Below are 19,501 nucleotides of genomic sequence, written 5' to 3' on the forward strand. Positions count from 1 at the left end.
ACACCCTGCATATACATCAATGGCCTCTTTAAAAATGTTAATGTTTGTTTTGTTTTAATGCAATGGTCCCACACAAAGAAATTGAAGGAAAATAATACATAATTGCATGTAATATACAAAATTATAGCATGCACTTCTGTTTACCAGTGTGTTATTTATTCTCTAATATAAATTCAGCTGTTATAGGCTCATCAGAGGTCAGTTAGAGACCATAAGTGAACAATTACCATCATAAAGATATGAAATGTTAGGACCACACTTATAACATCATAAATGTTACCTTTGTTGAAAAGTTAGACCATATATATATATATATTTTTTAAATCTTTGGGTATTGAATAAAGCAATATTTGGCTTCTCATATGAAAATGTAACATTTAAGGCATAGAGGCAAGCCTTCCAAGGCCTGGCTGTCCATCTTAAAGTAAAGGCTGTGCATTGATTAGATAGATAGGGAAAATTCCTGCTGTATCTCTGAAAGAGAGAAGAATATTCAGATTAGAAATCATTGTAGCAAAAAACAAGCTCAATCACTGCCTATAGATTTGGTTTTAATGTATTCACATTGTCTGCCGTCCTGCTGCATTAATCTGTGCTGGCCTGTGTAGATGTTTTTTTCTTTATTAATCTCATTCTACTTTTGTTATTTCTTTCGGCTGCAGTTGTGTTTCAAATTTGCAAAATTGAATTGCACATAACAAAGATTAACATTTGCATATCCCATGAAGTTGTGTGGTTTGGTCATTAAAATACGAGCTGTGTATTCATCACAAAATACACGCAAAAAAAGGTTTGCACACTATGTCTACTGTATTGCAACTTTGCACCTTCGTTAAATATCTGTTCTGGTATGCAAACATGTTTGAACATGTATTAATTAAGATGTGCAAACCTTCTAAAGATAAGGCCTTGCACTTGCAGTCTAAGAACACCTATAAGTCCAATTGATCATTTTTCCATTGAAATATGCTCTTAATCCAGTTTAGACCATTTTACATAGAAGTACTGGCAACAATTCACTTGCTGTATGTTTTTTATTTGCTTTTTGTAAAAAAAAAGAAAAAAAGACAAGCATATTATGTTTCCTTTCTCTTCCAATTTTTTTCCTGCTTTATGTTGGCTTTTCAAATAAATCCTAATTTAATGCATGCAGGTCTGTGGAACAAGATAGTATATTCTTTTCTATAATTTCACAAGGTACTACACATACATGATTCATCATAGTATATTCTGTATGAACCCTTTATATTACATCATGTCTGACTTTTTTTTTTTTTTTTAGTTCAAATGTGCTTAAAGTATTTTAGTATGAAAAATACAGTACAGAGGCTTTAAACAGACCTGATTACCAAAGGTGGAAATCAATGGGTTGTGACAAAAAAAACAAAAAAAAAAACGTTTGGAGATAAAGACAAACATTTTTTAAGAATGGATTTTGATCTTTTCACAGATGGAGAGGTCCTGCGGAGTAACATTTGAGAAAAATAGATTAGAAAAAGAAAACAAAAGGAAATATTGACAGAAGTGTAGACACATTGGAGGCAGACAGAAGAGCTGGGGGAAGGGATTTTGTTGGATTATCATCTCTGGCTTTCAGTTGTTTTCCAAGATTATATGCTTTCTAGCAGACTGGAAGTTATCATTTTTTTAGTTTTGTAGGGAAAGTGTAAAATTCTTGCAGCCACAACCCAGAACTATAACCTATAATTTAACCATGGGCAATTTAAAGCACTTTACACAGTTTAGATATCTGTTGCCATTTTCCTTTTAATTGAAATAACAGAGAAGCACAAGTACTATAAGGAATAAATGTACAGAGCAAGAAAGGTAATTAATACTTATTTAAAAGCAGTTTAAGATGGATAATTGATATTAATATTAGACAGACCGGCAGCCACATTCAGTACCTGCTGTATGTAATAGATGAAAGTATTTAGGAAATAGAGTTATTTTTCACACATCTTTCATTTTAGCAATAACAAATTTAGATTCATTCAGAACAAAATGGCTTTGAAGGGCTCTGAAATATTTTATTGCTTTGTTTGTGGATCTGAAATCTGGTTTTGCTAATAAATAGCTTTAAATCTCGACTTGATAAATGAATGCTGTTAAATAAATGTTCAAATCGCTGCCTGAGGAAGAGTCATAATAGCCCAATCAAATGTCCTCTGTATGGTAATGAATCAAAACTTACTGTGATGTTTTGACATTTTTATCATTACTGAAAGGTAGCTTAGCCTTCTCCTCATGAAAAAGGCACAGTGCCGAGACAACGCACTAGTATTCTACCAAACTATTCTATGTTTAAAACTGAATTTATCTCAATACTAGAATATATATTCCTATACGGCGTCTACGATTTTGTGTTAAAAAAAAAATCTCAGTGTGATGATATTATGTTTTGTGTGCATAAGCCACATTTTTAGATAGCATAGAAAGTTTAACAGAAGGGTGATTGCATATCATTTCTGGATAAAATGAATGGCTCTCTTCTTTTCTCAAGATGTCAATGAGGTTACTGTGGCATATATGAATGAATAGCTTCAAGAAGAGATTTAATCTAACCAGAGAGTGATAGTGCAGGTGGCCACAGTGTTTTCACTTGTTAGTGATATGCATTAAGCACAAAGACTCTGCATTGTCTGTATTACCAGTTGGGTTCCATTTCTACCCATTAAATACACAAAAAAGTTATGAAATGGGTCTTTTTCGATACTTTATAATATATTAGCATATCAAAGAGTTATCGTGAGACTTAGCAAGAGGCCTAAGTGTTCATATGTGTCCCCTGATATTGGAAATACAAAAATATTAAATCCCATTGAATTGTAGTGATGTGACTTTAAGAATTGAAGAAAAGAAAATACATCTGAAAAGTGTAGATGTGTTTTTGTATACCATCTCCATGAATTAGTAGCTGGTAATGTATACCACCTTTTAATACAGTTTAAATGTTGCAAGTCTTACGGAAAAGAACTCTTAACACCATTGTTTTCCCCATCTTCAAATTAGCCCACTATCATTCAAATTGGATGGAGCACATTGTGACCATCATTCTAGTCATTCCGACACAGCAGTATCCTCCCATATTAAACTGTCATCTCTAGATTTTGCTGTTGTTACGACAAAGAATTGTGTTTTCAGGGGAGAGTGAACAGTTACTTTGTTTCTTTTAACACAAATAGCATTCTGCAAGATAGCCAATAGCCAAGTTACCCCTTATTTATGGGTATCAGGATACAATGAGCTTTTATCAATAGATTTTACCTCAACCTTCCTTGTTAGATCGAGCCCTCCGCTTGGTCCACCTTAGTTGTTGCCTCTTTGCTTGCTACAGCTTACTGCCATCTATGCACGAATGTGGCATAAAGCACACTGGTGTACTTGGAATGGATAAAGTGCTGAACAGGTAATTTACCATTTACCTATTGTTGTGAAATGAAACGCAATGTAGTTATAAGGCAGAAAAATAATAATATGAAGATGTATGAACTATGGCAATACAGTAATGTGAATGCAAGTATTAATTCAAACCTTGATATGACTGCTGTGGATTAATGAAAGGCTTAGGTTTAAGTGTATTTCTAAAGGCCAAGATGTGACTCATTTCCAGCTCATCTTTAGCAAACAGCTCTTTTGCGACTGACGGCAGTTGATGCATGTTTTATCAAAAGCCTGCAGGATGTAAAAAAGGGTCAATGTCTGAAAAAGAGACTTAAATACTTCTCCGGGAAGTTACTTCAAATTCAGCCATAAGGAGTCAAACCTAGTTTGTTACATTTGATACATGTTACATGTTGACCTAAATACATAGATGAAAATGTTTTTAATACCCAACAACATTTCAGAAGCTCATTACATTTATCACATAATGGTTCAGTTTTGAATGTGTAAAATAAGTTTGGGAGATATTGATGCATCTCACAAATATTCAAATGTGTTTGAGGTCCCTGGGGCCATCAACAGTAGGCTGCTTTGCAGTTCAAACTGTTACAAGGAAGCTCTAAATCCTGAATAACATTTTACACTCACTTGGTTCTAAAAAGAAATTATCATGGTATTCAAGTCTGTCTGCTGAGCTTTAGTTTTTACAGCTTTTCAAAATCCAGATATACATTGACTATACAGTGGCTTTTGTTATCATTCCCTTTGCCGCTTCTGAGCACCAAGTTTCTGAATGGTGGCATGCAATGAATCCACCCACTCATTTGCCTGCCTGCTCTCTTGCAATTAGAAGCATTCATTTTCTCTCTCTCTCTAATACTGCTTGAATGCTGTTATTACCAAACACAATTTGCATAAGCCGCTTTTCCACATGTAACGCTCAATTCTCTCCCTCTCCTACATGCACGGCTTTCTGGTGGGGTTCCAATTTTTAAGACTTAGGTCTTGTTTATTCTGTCAAAAAGGACACTGACTAGCTTGACACCAGTCATTACAATTTGCATGACTCTTTTTCAGCCAAGGAAAAGCTGAAAATCTGAGCTGCATGGGCCAGCTGTATTCACCCATACCGTTGACACTATTTTGTGTGTCTGTGTGCGCGAATAGATAGCTGTTTCAATATTGAATAATAAAATGTTTGGGGCTTAAGAAGAAGACAGGATTTTTTTTAGTGGTTGCATTTAGCTTCCCCTTTCTTTTCATTTCAGTGTCTCATCTTCTGTGCATCTTATGAAGGAGAGCACTAGGGATGTTAAAAGTTCCCTCTTGACTTGAAGCAAGTTATTTGGCAAATAGCAGGGCATGAGCAAATAGAGAGGCTCCCTCTGTCAATAGCACTGAAAGTTATGATGGAATAAAGGGGTATCTTTTCTAGCCTGAACTGCACAGCTGCAAGTATTTGTTGTGGCTGTTTTGCAGCACAATCCATCCTCTCAAATTAAATCTCTTGAATTATTCAGATTATGATAATGTCAAAGCAAAGATCCAATATGATGGATGTGCATTTGTTTTGAAATAAAAAAAAAATATGGCACTTGTTGTTTATTAAAAAGTTATAATAGAATATAGTAATAATAATAAAATAAATAACTGAAAAGTAATGATGTGTGTGCAATATGACACTAAACAGAATCAACTTTAATGCTGTATAGTTTTCTTTGTTTTATGGTGTAACTAAGAATTCTAAGCCATGTTTAAATCACCAAAACCATACTTTATAAAATATATACAGTTCTAAATAAAGCCCCATTTAATTCAATTCAGTTAAAATACTTCAGTAATCTGAGAAACAGCCCATTAACTCATGGGCAGTTTTTTGTTCAGTTGTTATAGGTGTTGATAGCTGAAAGCAGGAAAGATCTTGTGTAATGATCTGTTTTGCAGCAGATCTAGAGAAGCCTCTTATTGAACACATTTGCTTCTGTATATTCATCATCAATTCACTGTCTCCCTTCCCAAAGGCTATTTTTTTCTTCCTTCCTTTAGAGCTATTGTGATTCAGGGTTTATTATTTGGTAACATTTCACTGTTCTTGTTGGGATGGGGTTATTTACACAGATGTTTATGTAGTCAGTCACGCAATGAGCCATTGCATTGATGTCCTCTTAATGTGACTGAAACAGTGCATCCCAGTCTGTAGCCTCAAAACAAGCTTGAAGGTCTTCTTCAGCTTCCTCTGACCATCTTCTTACTGTTATTTGTAATGGAGATTGTCTCTTATAAAGTGGCTTGAACTGTGAACAGAGAAAAACAAGATTGAATTTCTCAAGGGAAGGCCTTACTGTTGAGATGTAAGAGTCATTGACATTTGCATAAACAAGTTCAAAGTTTTATTTTCTCCGGTACAGCAGCTGACAGAGTGTTGGAATGTTCGGTGTGCAGCAGAGAGCGAGACAAGGTTGAAATGATCAATTATTGCCACAAATGCATTTGGCTGCTACATCTGTAGCTTAGCAACAATGGAATAGATGCATTGTCAGTAACAGTAGAATGTGAAATGTAAATGGTTACCAAAAGAACACAGGTAAATACTCTAGGCAAATAATATGGCTGAAAACCAACTGCCAAAAGTTCAATATCTAGGCTACAGTGATGAATCTTCACAGCAACATGACACCATCTGTTGTACACAAGCAATCCCAATCCAACTTGTGTTTTCCAGTTTTCTTTAAATTTCTGTCTGCTCATATGGGAATAAAGCCCGGCAGGGAGGCATTTGAGTCAGACATTTGATTCTGCAGTTTCAGTTTGTTTGGACCTAGAGTTCTGGGGGTTTCTGACTTAATTCTGTCTAGATACATGTCCGCACACACCAGTGATGACAGAGATCATTTAAGCTGATTGGTTTCTTTTAATGTACTCAACTTTAAGCAGACTCAATAAATGTTGTGTAGTGTTTGGGTAAGGGCTCTTTAACACCTCAGTGTGCCAATATTTAATCTGTTTGTTTATTGTTCTGCTATAAAGTATTATCAGGTTGGTTCCAATATTCAACAAGCTACTTTAAAAAGCTGAGTTGCAGTTAAATGATTTTTTAGGTTTTATTGACAACTCTAAACATTACAGGAAGTGCAATGCTCTTTGAGTAAACATACTTCCTGTCCTGAACACACCTTTTACCCTTAAAGAGGAACTAAAATGCCAAATGTCCTGCATCTTAAAAGTATTGTTTATGATACTGTTCAAAATGTTAACATTTTAAAAAAGTTGTTTAATTCTGGAATATATTGTCTAAAGATGTTTTATTGCTGGCCTTTATGAGTTGAAATGTGGCTAATTCACTTAAATTTTCCTATTGATTAAAACAGTACATGTAGCGTGGTACATGCCTACTTCTGTTTCCCTAATTTAAATTTTGTAACCCTTTAACATATCAAATCACACAATACATGTTTTGTGCCGGTAATAATAAAAACATAATTTTAATGGTGCAATTCAATCTTCGTGTTCTCCATTGTTATTATATGGCCACTAGGGCCACTGTTACTATCATGGAAACAACAGAAACCAGTTTTTCATGGTAATTCGATTTTCAAGTACAAACTGAACACACAGCAAAAAAATCTCACTCTGAAAAACATGACTACTGCAGGGTAGGAGTTTGAACTGTGAGCAATGACGGATAGCATTTTTCAGGATAACATTTCATTATTTATTAGTCGGCATAGAATTTTATTTTAGGTTCTTAGATTATATAGTCATATCCAGTCCACTGTCACTTTTTCTTCTCTTGACCGCACCCACGCTTTTAATCTGCTCATCCCCACACTTGGCTGATTATCCTGCACACAGCCCACTTTCGTGGCATTTTTTCAACATTTCTCTGCAGGCAGGGCTATGCTTTTACATTTGGCTCAGTTACACTTTAATATATAGTAGCTCAATATTTGATGGACACTTCCGTTAAGCTTGAAAAGTTTTGCAGCAGTGTCTTTTTTTCATTGCCAGTAATCTCCTGGTCAATATTTATTTTAAAATGGCTGCATTATGGATATAAGGTTTGACTGTTGGTAGTTGGTAGTTCATCTATCTTCCAAAGCAATTTATGATCATTTAGGTCAGATTGTTGAACAATTAACAGAATTCGGGTTTTCCATGAGGACAGTGACCCAAACTAAATTATAACCAATATTACCACCTCAGTCTAGTTTGTAAATGCCATTTACCTGTCCTTCCTACATCATAGAGATGTGTTAGGTGTACTATCTTTTTTTTCTTCCCAATATTCTCAAAACTTATTTCTTTTACAAAAGTCTACTAACAGGTTTACATAGTTCACTAACTCTGAACTTCATCTGCTAAAAAAAATTGGTGGATTTCTGATTTCTTACCACATGGAAATAATTCTAATTTATGTCTGCAAAGAAGCATCTATTGTACCAAAACAAGAAGAAACAAACAAAAATTCACTTGAGTGCTGCTTCCACCACAGTCACCATGGAGACATTGCTTGACCTCATGACAAAGTTAGTGCGATCATCCAACTGCAGATCTGTTATGCGCTCTGTCAGTGAGTCTTCACAGAAAACTACACAATAGCTCTTCTTAGGAAATAATGGCTAAAGATTTTCCCTTTTATAGGCAAAAACGGACTATATGTTAGGAATGTACAGTATTGCAGATATATATTTAGTCAAGTCGAGTTTTTTCTAAAAACACTAGCTGAACGTTAACTGAAGTCTGGCTTAAAGGGATGTATTTATTTGTCTTCACCCATTGAGCACAATGTGCTGCTTCTAGATATTTTTAACAAACCTATGATGTTAATTGAGTGCAGCCACACATTCAAGGGCGTCTCTCTTGTTCTAATTGATGCCTTGTGCTCAGAGTATAAGGAAATGGCTCCACGGCATTAGAGGGATCGAAAATAGCACACTGGCCTCGCATCTGGACAGAGCTGTTACATGCTGATTAGCAGAAGCTGTAACGCTTTTTGTATAGACAGATGACACTGGAAGAAAGTGTGTGTGGGTGCTGAAAATTTTGCTACTGAAATAACACTTAAACAAACAATTCTTAGCATGTTAGTATAGTTTTTAAATAAACATTTCTCAAAGTAAGAAGATTTAAGATGTTTTTCTGTTCTGCATATACACTTGGAGTTTGACAAATAAAATGAACCGCTTCAAAAGATCTGAAATCTAAAAACTATGAGAAACTGGACATAAAAAAATCCTACATAGGTAGCTTCATCTTCAGTGATGTAAATTTTTTTTACCCCTTACCGATTTCCCCTAATTTAGATTTTGATATGTCAGATCACAAGCAGGCAAGATTGAATCGAAAAAAGAAAATAATTTTTTTTTAGAACAGACTAGAACCAAAGTCGACGAAAAAAAAAAGACCTCTAAAAACTGGGGTGGCCAAGTCCCCAAGAGCTACTATTCTGCAACTTTAGGATCCATCCTTCAACCAACACACCAGCATCAAATGAATGACCTGTTACCAAGCCTCTAATGAGCTGAGTTAGATGCTGGTAAGAGAATTCAACTGTTTCATTGCAGTGTGTTGAAGAAGAGATGCTTCTGAAAAAAAAAAAAAAAAATACAAACTATAGCTCTTAAGGGCTGAACTAAGGTATCCTTAATCTACAAAATTACAGGGCTTATTTGCCTCAGTTTAGGCTAGTTTCAATAAGTCAACTTTGAGAAAGAGATTGTGCAATATAGAACCTTGCAAGAGTTAAAAATACAGCAAACCAAAGGGACATAAAGTTATATCTCAGTTCACAACTGCCAAATCATCTGGATGTTCCCCAGGACTAATAAAAATGCTATGGGGACTGATTAGGCTATTAGGAATTTTACACAATAGGTATCCATACAAACTGAACTCAGGCATGCCATCATACCATGTCAGGAAATCTTTTATGGTATGAGTGGTATGTTCTTAGAGTTTCTTGCTACATGTATTTTGTATTAAAATATCCTTTTTTTTTTTTACTAGAAAAAACTTTTTCTGCAATGAAATAAGACACAAACTGATATAAAATATAAAACTCTTCCTCACCCATTGCAGGCGTTTTTTTCCTCAAAGCTCAGGTCCTCTACCAGAGGCCTGGAAGCTTCAGGGTTCTGCACAGTATCTCTTCTGTTCCTAGAACTGCACTTTCCTGGACTGAAATGTCTGATGTATTTCCAGAGATCTGCTGTAACCACTCCTCATGTTTGGGGGTCTCTGCCCATAGTGCCCCAATGACCATGGGCACCAGTAATGCCTTCACCTTCCAGGTTTTCTCCAGCTCTTCTCTGAGCCCCTGGTATTTCTCTAGTTTTTCATTTTCCATTACCATTTGGTCCGTCTGTATCTGAAAGTCCCACAGGATCTTGGGTCAGTCATTCTCAGGTTTACCAATAAAATATTATTATGATATGATATGACATATCTATTTTACAGAACACAGCCATACACATGTTGAGAAATATTGTGTTTTATTTATTACAATACACTATAAACATAAAAAAGTGTAATAGAAAGAAAAGATAACACGATGATAGGCGAGGACCTGCAAAGAAAAAACAGATAAAAAAAAAACATGGATCCATGGATTTAGAAGTGGGTCAGTTTCCTATTTAAATGATATACATGGTACTTGTAGAAACGTTGGATGAATAAAAACACAAAAACGTAAATGGAACACATGCAATACTGACCAGTTTGATGCTGACATGTAGCTGATAATGTGTGTGTATATGGCCTCAACAGAACAGATCAAATTGTCCTGCTGAAATATGGTGTTATTCCATCAATATTTATTTATATATATGCTTAGATAGTGTTACTGTTATTTAGACAGCATATGGTAGAAATAATCCACAGACTGTTCTTTATATCACTGGTAGTATATTCCCTAAGATAAGCAACATTGAAATAATACATTGTTTTTAATGTTAACTGTTATATTTTGGTACATACGTGTTGTTAAGGGATTTAAAAGTGAACTGACATCCTTCTCCATTAAAAAAGAAAAGAGATCCCTCCCCCTGCATTCATCGCTGTTAACACACAGGACACTGATCTCACAACCTAAACTGGGGCAGGATGAATTAATAAAAGCAGTCTGCATGGCTTCTATAGATCACTTTGGGCTTTTATGCAACTGAAGACAGCATAAGCTCTGACTATCATGATAGCAACATATCCAATCATTCCGTTTTTCATGCTTGAAATAGATGCTTGAAGAGAAAATATTCTTGAAAATACATACATTTAGAAAGAAGACTGACTTTTTATTTGTCACATTTTTTGCTTCAAAACTTGTTGGATCTGCCCTTATGAAGATTGTATTGTATCTCTTCTTTACTTCATTTAACTTGGGTGTTTTTTTTGTTTTTTTTATAAAGGTAGATCAAGTTATCTAATAGATTAGGGTCGAAATATATTCGTAGAAAAATTGTACAGAGAGAGAGATTTGTTGGAATTCTTTTGGGATTCTTATAAAAAAATATTGATCAAATTGTTCTGCTCTTCCTAATTTAAACTTTATTTATTCACATGGACTCAGTTTTTGCACTTAAACTCTTATTTGATGTTTTACTTAAAATTTTTAGCTGATTTTCACCCTTGCAAACTATTTAGTCTGATAAAGTTTTTGATATCTGATGAAAAGATGCCAAAGATGCTCATTCTTATAATCTTATAATCTTATATCTATCCATTTTTCCCAGACTTGATCTGTGTCCAGCAGTTTGCATTTTCTATGTTTTTACTTAGATAATAAAAAAAAAAAGTTTATCTAAGAATCTTCCTCTAATAGCATCCACCTTAAGGTTTCAAATAAAGTTGATTCATTTTTTAATGCGTTACTCAAAATTGGAATTAATTAGTGAGACCTAAAAAGAACCCCTGAAAATCTACATTGGCCAGAAAATATTATAGGTATACCTGTTATCTTTAAATCTCCACTTCCAATTTCAGAACTCTTCCCTCTCCTATCCCACTTTTTTAAGCGATTCTTCTCTGTCATTCTCTGGGGACAATGTTGCATGTGATTAAACCTCTTCTCTGCCAATTAGTTCACAATTTTATAAAAATACAACTTTATTTGGGACAGGATCATCTGACAGAGCTCTCAGTTCCCTGTTTTGCATGAAGTTCTGTGAAATTATCTGGCATTTGAAATATACAGTGAGGAAAATACGTATCTGAACACAGTATGGTTTTGCAAAATCGCCCACTTACAAACCATGGTGGGGTCTAACATTTTCATCTTAGGTGTATGTCCAATGTTAGAGACATAAGCCAAAACAAAATCTGGAAATCACAATGTATCTATGATTGCCAAAGCCTGCTGGAGCTAATGTTACATAATGTTTTAAACACTGAAATTTTTGATAATTTAAAAAGCTGTGGAGTGCTGCAGACGGATCAACAACACAACAGTGGAACATAACTGAAATTAGAACCAGAAAGTTCTATTTTGGTCTCCTCTGACCACATGACTTTCTCCCATGACTCCTCTGGATTATCCAAATGGTCATTGGCAAACTTCAGACAGGCCTTGACATGTGCTGGTTTAAGCAGGTGAATTTTCCGGGCCATGCATGATCTCAAACCATGACGTCTTAGTGTATTACCAACAGTAACCTTGGAAACGAAGGTCCCAGCTCTTTTCAGGTCATTGACCAGCTCCTCCTGTGTAGTTCTGGGATTTCTCACTTTCCTTAAGTTTGGATGGAACCCAGTCTAAGGAAGATTGATATTCATGTTTAGTTTTTTCAGTTTTCTTACAATTAATGCAAAAGTTGATCTGTTTTTACCAAGCTGTTTGGCAATCTCTCCATAGCCCTCTCCAGCCTTGTGGTGGTCTACAATTTTATGTCTGGTGTGTTTGGACAGTTCTTTGGTCTTAGCCATGTTAACAGTTAGTCTTACAGATTGTGTGGTGTGGGCAGATGTCTTTATGCAGATAACAACCTCAAACAGGTGTGTCTGATTTCGAATGATAATTGAAGTGGATATGGACTTTTAAGAGTGGTCCCTTTGTTTTGGTTAGCTTTGGACAGACAGTTTTTTAAACCCACTGTGTATGCAGTGTTATTAAAGAGAGCATCCAATTGCTCATTAAACATAGTCTTCAAAGTTATTTTTAATGTATGTGTGAATGCATCAGCAGAAGCAAGAGAGAACCTAGAATGCCCTCTTGCATAATCCGGTAGCATAATTTTTCCCTAAACTGTAAAACTAGAAAAAAGTGTTTATTTTGTGATGAAATCTGCAATTATCAAAGAATCATGTTTTCATCATGGATGTTTTAAACAGACCTTTGTCATTCTGAAGAAACAATAATGAGTTACTAAGCTAAATTACAGATGTCTCCAAATTACAGATTCCAAGGCTTTCTGAGGCTTTCTGGGTAGTGGGGATTCTTTTTTTTTATTAATTGTCTGCAGCACTCCACAATACAATGTTAACTATTTTAATTGTTGCACCTGCCTCAAAGGCACTGTTCGTTTCTTTTCGCACGCAGCCAAGTTTAGGTAAGGAGAAGGGCAATAACTAATACTATTTACAGGTTTTCAAATTTTGTTCAAAAGCCAATTGATTTACTTTCTGTGTATGGTGGGTTTAAATATCCATAGAAGTAGTGGCTAGGTTTAGAACAGGAATTTCCCTTTTCCGTACTGCAACACTTTTAAGCATATAAGCACTAATAAACTCTGAGCTCAGCATTTCTTTTTCTTCATTTTACTGGCTTCAAGACACATTTTTTTCATATCATTGAAAATGACTTGAGACCTTCACAGTCAAGTCTGTTGTCCATGTGAACACATGGTATTTATACTCATCAGCCCCCTTCATTTCTTTCCCTTTAGTTTTAATAGGATTCAACTCGTTCCTGTTATTCTGAAATCAACAATCATCTCCTTGTTTTGTTGACATTCAGGATCAGATTATTTTTTTTTCCACATCGTGCCACTAAGCACTTCACCAGCTCCCTGTACCCAGCTTCTTGTCAATTTCTGATGGACCAAACAAAATTGCAGAGTAAAGAAGAATGGTGAGAGTACGTCCCTCAAGCTGCGCCTGTGTTTACTGTGTGATGACATGGTTGATCCTTCAGTTTCACAAACTGTCAGGTAGTCTTTGATCCAGGCAATTGTCGATGCCTCCACCTGAGTCTTCACCGTTTGCCAGAGTCAGACTGAGCTGCTGCAGATTTGTCTCCAAAGTGCTAGAATTTGCACTATATCACGAAGTTGTTCTCTAAGACTGATATGTGGTCACTGTAGACGTCCCTACAGGAAACACACTCTCATATTCAAGAAACCAGTTTGAGATGATTTGAGCTTTGGGATATTGCACATTATCCCCTTTTGGACAAACCTTTATAGGATTAATCCGCAGTAGTCGTAAATGGATCAAAATGGTGATCTACCGTAATCAGGTGGGCTTAAGTTTTGGATGGTGAAAAGAATAGATATCTTCCTGACTGGATCTTGTCTTGTTCTGCTTTTGTCCATTTACTTTAAGGTTTAACCTGCTGTGCAGTTAGACTCAGTATTCTGGATATACAACATTAGACATTAGCAAAGTATTTTCCTCTAATAAGCTTCTGATCACCCCATGGATGATATTTTCAGACCATCATTAATAGTTTGGTTTCTGAAACACTCAGACCGCCCATGACTTCCTTCATTGGATGGCGGCGGATTTTTATTTTATGTTTTACAATTTGGTCAGATAATTAGATAATATTAGAAAGTAAAACCATTTATATTCACTAAATTAAAATCAACAAGTCAAAAACAATTATGCTTGAGGTTTGCTTAGTGTTGAACACCATGCAATGCTAATAGGAGTTCACCAAGAATAGCATTCTGAAGAGGAAAAGGGCTTTCCAACAAAATGTTGACATTTGTAAGGGTGATAGAAATGATACCAAATGTCACACAAATACCCATAGTCTGCCTTTTTCAGCTATAGGCATTTTGATTTATTGATGTTAATTATATTTCTTTACACAGTTGAGAGCCTATTTGCAAGCACAATATATTTTTCTTTATTTTTCAAAATGTGCCAGTGGAAAAAAGAGATTTTGAAGGACAAGATTATGTTCCCCTTGTCCTCCCAATATGACATTTAGATTGAAAATTCTGAGAAACAAAAAAAAAAAACAAAACAAATTTTTTTTTTGTCCTAGATGTGCAAAAACAAAACAGGACTGTGCTTTTTCATATCTGTGCTTTTTCTTGGTAGATTGAAAAAAGAAGGTTAAGAACGATAAAAGTTCAGTCTTATCCAGGCAGGTAAAAACATAAAAAAAACGGACAAGCCCGCATTATATAAGAGCATATGTTTTTTTTCAGGTATTTAAAAGTATAAAAAGTGGTGATTATTTCATATAAGATATACTTATATTTAAATCCTCTCATATTTATATTATGGAACCATCTGCATAACAACTTTCCCACCTGATATGTTTAAACAGGTGTTTTTCAGTTATACTCTACTGTTATGTAATAAGTGACTATTTAGAAATGCAGCGTGAAGGTGCAGAAAATTGAGGTGACAATAAATCAGATTCGGTCCAATAAGGCAGCCCCCGTGTGCCATGGTGAGCTTAGATGAGCTGTTTGGATGTTTGCCAGACAGGAATATCCTCAGATAGAGAAGTGTGAGAAGAAAAAAATGTCATCTGACTTCATCCCAAACTGCTCTGTGAGACACAGTTAGGCTTGTCTCCAGTGCACTGTGAATTATTCATATGGAGTGTTGAACAGCACTCCTTCTGCCTCTTTTCCTCTCACTCTTTGTTTTAGAGCTGCTTCCTTCTCTTTACTCATATCCAGCCACAACATTACTTCACTCTATGCCTTTCACGTTTCACTTTAGCATGTTGATGGTGTGCTTTACATTTCTTAGTGAAAAAGTGTTGCTGCTTGTGGGTCACTTTACTAAGGAAGAAAGAGGGAAAGAAAGTGAGTTCACTTGGTATGAATCAAGGAAATGTGACTAACGAAACTATGATGTTCACGTGTTTCTGAGTCTTAACTCAATTTGGTGTATTTTAGTGGGAGTCATAATAATTGTTGTTAAGTCAGCAGAAAGACAGGAAATATCATTGGTCAGAAAAGCAGGCAAATGGTAGCTCTTGGAGGTGATTTGTCAGGATTTTTGCACAAAGTAGGAATTATGGAAGTTAATTCTATATTCTATACCTTAAATTATGAAGCTAAAACAAAATTTCATTAGAACTTTTCTTCAAACACAGTGCCAGAAAATATCTTACAAGTTGTCTGTTTTGCCCTGATGCAATACTCTTTTAGAAACCTTTTTATATCTGAATAACTCAGACAACATGATAAAATGCCTTATTAATTCATATAATAAAAAAAAAAGATTTACAAACCACTTTTGATTTAATATCCATTTAGTATCAGAAGACAGAAAACAAAGACAACAGTTTTAAAATAATTATTTTTTTAAATGAATAAAATAAAGAGCCAAACTGTCGGCATCTTAAAGTGAGCAAGTCATCACCATCTGATAACTGGAAAGCCAACCTTGGTAGCAACAACTGCCATCAGTCAAATATGCTTACTTGCAATGGGAATTTACATTCTATCAGAGAAATTGTGCCACATTTTTCTTTTCTCAATTGTTTTATATTGGTCACATTGGAGATATAAGAGGAAAAAAGACAGTCAAAGTTGGACATTTCGCCAGGTGACTGAAACCAAATATTTTTGAGCCACTCAGAGATAACGCAGATACCAGGGTGTTTATTTTAATTCTGCTAACCCTTGTTGCAAACCATTCAAAAAGAGAGACTGGCATTTGATGAAGAAGTTCCCCTGCAACTGGAAGTTTCTGACTCCCAGTTCTGGCCTTCTCTATTGTTGTGTCATTGGGTGCAAGAACAGAGTCTTTGGGCACAACACAATTGCCGCTGTGTTAGCCACTGTAGTATGAAGTTGTTTGGAGTCCCATGACTTGAAAAATGCACTATATAAGTACAGGCCATTTGCCATTTACCAGAAATGAGCAAGCTTCTTATGTATCACTATTTCCAACAGACTCGGAGTCAACGTTTTTTTGTATTCCTGATGTTATTTGTAGCTTTTCATTTTCTTGTAAATCATTTTTATCTTTCAATACAGCATACTGTACAAGCAGACTTAGTTTCTGTAATTATTCTACTCAGCTGAACATTTCTTTGAGATTGGCTAGGCTGCTCTCAAGCACCAGAATTTTTGTGTTGTCACTGACAGTTCAGCCTTTTTTTGCTGCCAGTTTTTTGCCGGTACATCTGCATTTCCCAATTAAGGGACAATTTATTTTCTATTCTATTCTATTCTATTCTATTCTATTCTATTCTATTCTATTCTATTCTATTCTATTCTCATACTGAGTTCTTAGGTCAAAGGTAACCAATTGAGAGTATTCTGTTATATATTCTGCAGGGTCTGAAAAAACAAAGAGACCCAAAGCAATTTAACTACCACCATCCTGTTCTTCTATATGTATGGTGTTCTTTTTCTGAAATGCGGTGCTTATTTCAAGTGACACTGTCAGTTTTGACCCATATATTAGCTAACTTACGATATATTAAATTATTTTGCAGGTCAACACCACATGAGGATTATCAGTGCTCAGTGAGTACTGACCTCCAAACCTGCAAGGATCTTATCTGTGTCAGGATCTACCTTTGATGTTTATTTTATTTATTTATTAATTTCTATCTTACAAATTTTGCAGGTGGAGTCATAACAACTATGAATAAGTAGGCACGTGGTATGTGAATGTATTCAGCCCTCAGAATTACCTTTTTTGCTGGGGGTGGTCAGCATTAGTGTGACTTCGAAAATCATTGGAAAAAACAGACAACGATGATTGCTTTGTTGCTTTGACTTAGTCAATTGTTTGGTGATGACAAATATAAAACCTCTTTAGCTGGCTGTTTTTTTTTCTCTCCAAGGGATAACTGAAGTATAGATTTAATGATATTTACTCACCTGTGAAAGTGCATTTTTTTTTTACCTGACTGTTCAGAGGGTCAGACATCAGGATGATCTAACAGCTGAATAACTTGAGCTTTTCCTCAAAATTATTTCCATATTCTCTCAATTCTAGCTGAACAAATATATGCATGCCGGTAAAGTCCACACTTGGTTTTACTGTGTCTCCCACACAATTTCTGCAACTAGTTCAAATGTCTTTGCTTCCCTGACTGGCAGTAATTGTAGACAAAAAGGTCAGAGACTGAACTCACAGAGACATGCTCGTGTCCTCATCCACCACCCAGAACAACATGTGAGGTAATTGGTTCTGTGGTGAGTCGCACTTAATTGGTTTGCAACTGTCGATAGCACAGGTAGTTCAAGGCAGAAGCCTGCAGCTAACATCAAGGAGACAGAGAGACACAGGGAGCCACAGAAGTGAAAACTGGCTCAGACTGTGAGTAAAAGGTGGCTTGAAGCTATGCTGTTTATCTGTTAATTTGGGTTTCAGTGTCACTTTCACTGCTGTTTTTCATTTCTTTTGGAGCCCTGTGGCAAACTATGTCCAGATGAGAATGATAGGGCAGACAATCAGACATTTAGGATTAAGCAAGAAAGCAAACTGAAAGAATATCCTACAGCAAACATTATCAGATTTTGCAGTATTAGTGAGATTTCTATTCTCTTGACTTAAAAAGTGCTATAAAATATTATCAAACTCAAACATTTCTGTATAAGTTTTACATTTTAACATTCTAATAGGCAGATTAGGCAATGTTGTATGAGCAGTTTGTTTGAGGTGCGTCTAGAAAAAACAAATCTTGTACAAAGCCATGACATTATGAGATTTGAAAGATATATTTAAAAGGAACAGCTGTCTTACATGTAAATGTATCAATTTGAATAAAGTAATATGAAAATCTAAAACTAAATATCTCCTATCATTATACTACTTAATAAAAATAATTAATTCTGGTTCTCCTAACTAACCCTAACATAATGTCAGACATTGAGAGGAAGGCATTTCTGTTTTTATATATAGTGTGGAAATATCTGCATGTATTCTACAACAAAAAAAACAGTAGGCATGATTGCAAAAAGGCATGGCACTTTTATTGTATAGCACAATCTGTATAAAGACAATTCAAGGTGGTGAACATGAAAATACAAGTAAATTAAAATCAGAATAAAAGTAAGAAAGATAAAAAACTGTATACCTTTAAGACCCTTTCATTTTCAGTTAATTGAGAGCTTCTTCAAAGCCAAAAGCCACCAAAATGATCTTTCAATCCATTCTAAGAAACACTACGTAGGTAAAAAGAGCAACTGAATGGATGTATAAATTCCAAATCTCTTGCAAATGTTTGTTATTGCACCACTCTGTTATTAATTTTAAATTACACTCAACAACAATCACCTTTAATGGGCCATGGACAGTAACAGGCAAAGACTGTCATTATTGTCTGCTGTGATTTCTTACTGTTATATTGTCTATAATTATCATCATGATCTGATTACTGTTTATATATAAAGTGTATTTTTGAGGAATGTGTTTATATGTGTACATTTTTCAAACTTATTTGTATTGTGCTATATATTATATCTACAGTGATGGCTGGGCTGACCGCTATGAAGTTGTCGAGGGTTACGAACAAGAAGCAGAGGGTGGGATTACCATGAAGCTGCAATCAGAGGTAGTGAAGTCCTTCGATGAGTATTACCTGAAGCTGCGCATCGACAAGAACACCAGGAACCCCTGGTTTGCCGAGTTCTGGCAGTATCGATTCCAGTGTCGCCTCCCTGGGCATCCGCAGGAAAACAAGAACTTCAAAAAAGCCTGCTCTGGTACGTGGTAACGGCGAAGTTCACATTCGTTTCTGAGCAGAACAAAATATTTCCATTGAGTAAGGCTTGTCATGTGATGACCTTAAATTTAGTTTAAAAAGCTTGTAAGTGTTCGTTTTAGTAGTAATCCTTAAGACAAATAAATAATGATGAGTAATGTTAATTTATTTTAAAATTTACATTTAATTCAAAAGTTAATTTACTTTAAAAATTTTAAAAGTGATTATGGTAAATTCTGTTCTTGAGAAGCATTCAGTTTAATTAACTGC

The 19,501-nt window shown here is 35.2% G+C and overlaps 1 protein-coding gene across 2 annotated transcripts in view; it reads left to right on the forward strand.

Moving 5' to 3' along the window:
• grm1 (glutamate receptor, metabotropic 1) overlaps positions 1–19,501 on the forward strand; it is a 46,853-nt gene that overhangs the window by 11,738 nt on the left and 15,614 nt on the right. For both annotated transcript variants that reach the window (XM_015376756.1, XM_015376757.1), the window contains exon 4: positions 18,997–19,232. In XM_015376756.1, the coding sequence (XP_015232242.1) occupies positions 18,997–19,232 (236 nt within the window). The remainder of the gene's footprint in view (positions 1–18,996; positions 19,233–19,501) is intronic.

This window comes from Cyprinodon variegatus, unplaced genomic scaffold, assembly GCF_000732505.1.
Source record: "Cyprinodon variegatus isolate N-32 unplaced genomic scaffold, C_variegatus-1.0 Scaffold141, whole genome shotgun sequence".
Lineage (NCBI taxonomy): Eukaryota > Metazoa > Chordata > Actinopteri > Cyprinodontiformes > Cyprinodontidae > Cyprinodon > Cyprinodon variegatus.